This window comes from Bombus bifarius, unplaced genomic scaffold (assembly GCF_011952205.1).
Source record: "Bombus bifarius isolate JDL3187 unplaced genomic scaffold, Bbif_JDL3187 scf7180000007977, whole genome shotgun sequence".
Lineage (NCBI taxonomy): Eukaryota > Metazoa > Arthropoda > Insecta > Hymenoptera > Apidae > Bombus > Bombus bifarius.
Genome location: NW_022884362.1, coordinates 3,908,464 through 3,915,893, shown reverse-complemented (window position 1 = coordinate 3,915,893; position 7,430 = coordinate 3,908,464). Strand labels below are relative to the sequence as shown.

Genomic DNA, 7,430 nt, shown 5'->3' with positions numbered 1-7,430 from the left:
AATTACATTTTCTTTATAATCAACCAATGAATCCTTTCGAAAATATTTTCTATCAGTGATAGGGTCTCTTTTACAAATACGATAGATAAAACATTTTTCGAATGAATAAGTTGTTTTATCACTTATTCGTATGTTAGTTAAAGTTAAAAAATGGAGCAATCAGGTATGTTTGCGACAATCAATAATGATTTCATATAGACGGTATTAATTCTCCTTCCACTTAAGATATGTTCAGGTGAAATTATAATCGTAACTTGGAATGTTGAAACAAAATAAAGATAATGAAATTACAAAGATAAAATTCATTTTAAGCAGACGCATAATTTATACATTTAGATAAAATAATCACACTGAAACCTCGTTTTTATTATTCAAGCTTTACGAATTATAATCCTATATTATCCACGAAATAGCATAACAATAACATATTTTACTATTTATTATGTGTACATGTTACATATACACGTAGTTACTATTTAAATCAGTGATTGTATTGATATCAAAGAACTTTTTAAGTCGTAGAAATGTTTTTATCAGTTTAAAAGATTCTGCAATTTTGATTTATAAATCGAAAATCAAAAGTTGAAGATGAAAGATTTATCAAGCAATAAAATATTTCTACGAGCTTTGACGATTACAAACTATAGTTTTATTACAGCATACTGAGTTTCAAAAAACAATTTAATCGGATCATAACATGTTATCCTGTGTAACTGTGATGGTTACAAGGAATTAAATTATTGTAGTTGATTTATCCGTAGTTCTATAATTAAAATACATCTTATAAAAAGCAACGATATTAATTACATTTTTCTGGGTACTTTCGAGCGGTAATATAATTTTAAATATATATATATAATATATATTATTATTATATATATTACATGCAATATCATTTTTGTAATGTATTTTGTAGGTATAAAAAAAATATATATAAAAGAATTCAAAGCGGAGAATCATGTCTTTTTTGGATAAGAGAGCATTAACGGATAAAATTGAGAAGTCCGCATATTTTGAACAAGAACACGAACATAAAGACGATTAGCAGGAGTCCATTTGTATACCTATAATTGTCTGCATAAATATTCAAATCTCTACGCTTTACATATTAAATTATTCATGCTGATTCAATACACATTCGTGTCAGTACGATCGTTCACGCTCGCCATCGACTAACTCTCTAACTCTAACTTAATGCAGCAAACGAACTTCGAAATATAACGACGCTTCGTAAAAAAAAAAAAAAAACAAAATAGGAGCGCACTTAGATTTGTTTAAAAATTCGTGTGTAGTTGGTAGTTGAAATGATTAAAGTTAGGCACGTTGCTGGGGATGGACACTCGAATTTCCTGACTTGGCATTTTCTCGAGATAGAGGAGGTGCAGAAAATAAGTAAGTGATGAACACATATTTTGCGGAAAGAGAAGATCCAACCCTTACGTATCGGTTACTGCGTAACGCGCGACGTTGAAATGTCCGATTAGCGATTCGTAGGCAATAAAATAATGAATTGCATTGAGTTTAAGAAATGGAGGAAATGGCATTTTGATTAAAAAAAATTCGATCATCACTGGGTTTTTCCTGTTTGTAAACGGTCGTCGTCAGTTGTTGATCGCTTAAGTTATTTCTAAAGACTCGATTTTATGATCTCACTGTTGCGCTACAACAACATATATCATGCAAACTACATCTCGATACATAATTATTTATAGAATTTTCTCGTTAGCGGCATGCTTACGTAAGAGTTAATACTTCCGGAATTTAAACATCACGCCTTTCTGATGATGTTATCTTTGCAATTATGTGGAGAATCGGTTTCGATTTATTCCTATAAGAGTGAAAAATACAAAGGAAATTAAGACTTTACGTAAGATTTTATTCGAATACTCGTCTTTGTATTATTCTCATATTGTCATTTTGAATATTTCTAATTTTTTTCTGTGGTATTATATTAAGCTCTATAAAATAAGTAATTAATAAAAAACAAATATCAGAAAATAAGTTTACGGAAGTTTAAGCTATCACGTAAGAAACATTTATACGTATGTAAATATAAGCAGTTTTTATGAGATACGAATTCATTGACTTATAAAACTGTTTGAGATCCCTTGAAGTTCTGGCAGAGAAGCAATAGAGCAAATTGATTCGCCGTTTTCACTAATTAACTTCAATAATCAGCATCCTTTCTCTTTCACACCACCATATTCTTTGATGATAGACAACATACTCTCGATTGTTCCAAAAATCTGATAAAAGATAAAAAGTTGGAAAATTATTCGATATGAAACACAGATCTTTTAATCCAATATTATTTCATCCATTTAATCATAAAAGTCAATAAACAGAAATGTTCTATCATCCAAAATCTATTTATTCCATTTGGTTCGGAAAGAGTGAAATATTTTTATTCTGTTTGGGGCGGAAAAAAGAAAAAAATAAATATTTAAAACAACTTAAATTGTAGAGTGCAGTAAATTTTCATCTATAAAATCTATGAGTACCGCATTACATCTATGAGTGTTCAGTCAAGTTACTTAATTCAAGTAAATGAACTAAAAAATACGGAACATTAAATCATTGAAACGTTTTAATGGAAACATTTTAACTTTTACTTCGAACTGTAGAAACTCGACTGGAATAGAATCCAATTGGAAAAATAAATAGGACTAAAAAAATTAGAGTGCACACGATTTCCAAGTAATATTGAATTGGTTATGTATCAAATGGGAACCTAAGCAAGAATCTACTGTTAAATTATAGATTAGATTTTGTATTTTGTTTTGTAATCCAGCAAAGAAATATGTAAGCAGTTGAAACGCGACTAGCGAAATATACATTCTGCATTTTGCACGTTTTGTACTTCTACATTTTGTACACTTTAAAATATCTTCATTTGAAATGAAATAAGACATAAGAAAAATAGGCACAGCAAGTAACATAAAGTGCAGGAAAGTAACTATCGTATGATGAAGTATGAAACAACTAGGCCTTAAAATTGACGTAAAAATATAAATGATAACGTTTATATAAATGTTTGAACTCAAAGTTCGTCATTTCTACTTCTCACTGAAATTGCATAATTGTCTAGCCGCTAATTTTGCCCGCTAATTAGGGGAACCCCTCAAATTGTTAAAGTTCTATAGCTTGACAGAGTGGATAATCAATTTTTATTAGAAAATTGATATCTGTATTAATTTCCTTATCTTCCTGAATGGTTTTCTTATAAAAATTTTCGTTAAAAATAAGAAGGCATTATAGATATCTTCTCATGATTGTCTGTAATTTGATAAAGCGTCCTTTCGACGCTAACAATTTTTATTACGATACTAATCTTAAAGTTGTTAGAACTCCACCGTTGAAGGACAATTTATTTTATGTAGATATGAATTTTGAAATATTTTAAGAAATATTGTGATTAATTAATTAGTTAGTTAATTAAGATATTATTAATGTTACAATTAATATAGTACTTCATAAGTTTGTTACTTTATTATGACGATTAATATTAAATACAATTAATTAAATAATAATAATTTGGTTACTATACTATTGTTCACGACGATAATAATTACTTCATTATGTATATAAGAATTATGAAATAAAACGTAGTGCTATATCTATTTAAATAATGGTATGCAATTTCGTATGTCTGTAAACTGAAAAATAAGATGTGAATTGAAACTTGTTTCTTCTACTAAATATTATAAACAGTACTTTATTCTGTATATTTTATATATTTTTATACGTAATGTATATTCTACAAATTTTTGCAGTTTCAAATTTCCCATTAATGCAAAAAAAAATCGGCAGTATAATTACAATTAATTTTAGGATTATCGTATCAACACGAGTAAAAAGGAAGCAATCTAACACAACAAATCACATTATTAAATGGTAACGAATCAATGAATAACGTTTCGCGTCAAGCATAGTACGCTAATTATGATCACCATGTTTATCACTGGATACACGCATTATCAGCATCGTTAATTCGCAAACTTTTAACTCGTTTAATGAAGAATCCGTATTACGTAACATCGATGATTGTACAAAACTCCCAGAAATTATGTAAATGCTCAGGGATTGCGTAAAGTATGTTGAACGAGCGAATTATGACATTCACTTTCGATACTTACCAATAACAGAATCCAGATCAGAGTAATACCGATGTTTTTTACGAGAAGAAATCGAGTAGCCTGTTCCCATTTTGTTGCAGTTTCTATCACTACAGGAATCAATAACATAACTGTGGTCATGCTTAATGCTGCGAGAAGGCTAAGTAGTGGGACCATTTCTGGAATCGAAACTGCCAGTATTGCTGCGAATGTTTAAAAAAACAAAGAGTTGGTAACATCAAATAAAATGTCGAATAATGTTGTGAGATTCGAGAAATTTTAGAGATAATAAATTTATAATGTAAGAAATAAATGTGAAAGTTGATGATATGTGAAAGTTTTGAGGTTGATAACAAAAATTTCAAAGAAGCTATAATATTATTTTATTACCATAATATAATAATCGTTTTATTAATAGATATTTTAAAATAAAATAAGAATATACAGTATAAAATAAATTGTAATAGTGCGATCTAATAGTTGTAAAATATTTCGTCTTATAAGTCAGTCCTGGAAAGAATACATTAAAATTATGTACTAACGATAAGTATGAAGCAAACAGAAAGAGAAGCAGAAAGGAAAAGCAAGACCAAGATTAAAATATAAACAAATTGTAGTAATTAATATGAAATAAATTCACGATTCGTATATGTTATTTTATTAATTGATTTAGCTTACTCGTTGCAATTACGCCGCAAAAACGGAATATCGCTTCTCCATAACGAACCATTTTGTTAAATTTCGACCGAATCATCGGCCACAATATTGAAATTGGTACATAAAAGACCAATCCAAATGAGAACAGAACGGACAAAGAAATGGTTATTTTAACCGATTTCGCAAGTCTGAAATAATAACAATGAAATCATTTTTAAATAAAGTAATTTCATGTGAAATATTCGGTTTAAATACAAATTCAAATAAAAATGAAGTAACAAGAAGAGTTTGATTTTTATATAAAGGAATCGATACAAAAAATATGGAAGCGAAAAATAAAAATTTATAGATATATTTTTTATTCATCCTATTCTCACGTCTGTTTAAAAATATGCGTTCTGAATTGATGGGGCCGCAATTGAATTATGATAAGGATAATGTATTATCGAGTATGCATGTACCTTTAAGCTCTCGATATTACGAGAATGGAATTTGTTTATTCATGTTACAATAACGTGCATTCTTCCATCGCGAATAAGAAGAATACTTTCTTCGAATCGCGTATACATAACTCGTGAATGTGACAGATTAAATAAAGAACAGTCGAGCAGTATCTGTCTCAATAAAATAAAAAACATTTTGAAAGAATGTTGGTAGAGAATAAAATATAAAATAGGAATGCGATAGTAATGTTAATAGTCAACAGAAATTTCCCACAAACCGTAACGATCGTGATAAATGAGTCTTTTTAACGAATGAATAAAATACAATGTTTATGTGTATTTAGTAATATTCATCAAATTTACACCGACAATACTGTTATTTATTGTACAAGGATAGTAAGATAGAAGTGATATAAAAATCGTGTATTATCTGAAAGAGTAAACCGAAGCGTTTGTCTAATGCTAAGTGTCGACTTGAGAGTAAAATTATCGCGTGTTGCTCTCGAGAGCGTTTCTTTCATGTGGACATTGCATTTAAAGTTTAGTTACATGTTGATATTTACGACTGATAGTTGCGATTTATCCTCGTATGGATACAAATCATATTACTATCGGACAATTACTCGCAGCAGTTTCGAATTCTTGAGAGAACTCTCGTGCGAGCTGTCACTCGAATCTCTCCTGTTCTCAGGTAAAACAACGGAAACCAATATCAATAGCTAGATCAATGATCAATAGCTAATGTAAAGACATCTCGCAAACTGTGGCCAATAGGGTGATTATTATTTTCGGCTTTCGAATTTTTTTCGTACTACCTCCCGAAATAACTCCAATTAATAAAATTTATATTAAAATAAAAAAAAAATATATATATATAGATATAATAATATATATATAGAAAATCAGCATATGACTCGAATAGGTACTAGACGAGTTTCAAATTTCTTTTTTAATAATTTATTATAACTTTACGATTTGTCCAGTAAATATTAAGCAAATTTTTATACGCTAGGTTGGTTTACGTAGCCCGTGGATGACAATCGCCTGCATAATGCCATCTCAGGATGGGTTTTGAATCTCAAATGAACACGATTCTGAGAGCTCTGTCTGACAGGAAGTTCTCGGTGAGTTTTCTATCGCCTACCTGAGAGTACAAATTCCAAAGATTACTCTCGAATGGACTCTTAATTTGACAGTAATCTCGCGAGAAACTGTTGGAAATGAATACTTAGCATAAAGCTGTAGACAATGTCACATTATTCGTTAAGAAAGATACGGCTTGATTGATACGAGGAAAATTATCTTCGATTCAGATATCATAACGCTAAAATATTTGCTTATTATCACCTTGTAACAGATGACATGTAAACGGGGATCATATTTAAAAGTTTAATATAAAAGAAGACAGAACGCCATGTTTTCGAGATCTTATTATAAAACTTGTTCAATAAGTATCATATTTGAAGTTGACAAGTGTCTGGTAATTTATGAACGGGACTATAACTAATAAAAGTCTTATCAACAATGAATGTTTGCAAGTCAAATCATTTAATTGAAATAATTAAAAGATTTGATTGAATTCGTTTTATTGAAATGTTTATAGCACTTTCTTATAAAAAACGATCGATTACTCTTCTATATCCATTCTCTATTTTATCCGTATACCAAGCGGAAGATTAACAATTAATTTCGCAATAAAATTTTTATTTGCGACAAATATCATCGATAATCAACATGATTATTATAAAGCAGCAATCTTGTTAACGAACAAATAAATTAGACTTAACATCCTTTCAAAACACAATTGATCGATACATTTTTAATACCAGTTGCACCGTTGAAATTACACGTCATCATCATGATCTTTCTTATAATTAACACATTGAAAACGTGTGAATTAACGCTTTCCATTTTTTAGATATCAAGAACAAAGTGCGTTAATCGACGTTTTCCATTTTATTTTATTTCACATATCTCCCAAAAATATACAGAAAATGAGGTAAAACTTATTCCAAAATATACAGTAAGACAACTACGTCTTTCATAAAATTAAGGAAAATACACAAAGAAACAAACGAACGAAAATAACAAAAAGTTTCGTTTCGAAATTACACTCCTTTTTACGCAGAAAACGCATCATCGCGCTTGTCTCGAGTATGAAACGTTCGTTGAACACGAACAGATAGGAAAAAGTCGTCACTGATAAGGAAAGTAT

At 29.4% G+C, this 7,430-nt stretch overlaps 1 protein-coding gene across 1 annotated transcript; it reads right to left on the bottom strand.

Moving 5' to 3' along the window:
* Window positions 1-3,950: 3,950 nt before the first annotated feature.
* On the bottom strand, window positions 3,951-5,012 carry LOC117204247 (proton-coupled amino acid transporter-like protein pathetic). The gene is made up of 2 exons (XM_033441457.1): window positions 4,794-5,012; window positions 3,951-4,318 (listed from the first exon to the last, which is right to left on the bottom strand). The coding sequence occupies exons 1-2, from the start codon at window positions 4,867-4,869 to the stop codon at window positions 4,077-4,079; spliced, it is 318 nt and encodes a 105-aa protein (XP_033297348.1). The 5' UTR covers window positions 4,870-5,012; the 3' UTR covers window positions 3,951-4,076.
* Between the last annotated feature and the right edge of the window lie 2,418 nt (window positions 5,013-7,430).

Excerpts from the sequence above, each read along its gene's own strand:
- LOC117204247 (XM_033441457.1), bottom strand. The coding sequence starts at position 4,869 with ATGATTCGGTCGAAATTTAACAAAATGGTTCGTTATGGAGAAGCGATA. Across the intron at positions 4,319-4,793 it reads TTGCGGCGTAATTGCAACGA|CAATACTGGCAGTTTCGATT; the intron begins GTAAGCTAAATC and ends AAACATTCGCAG.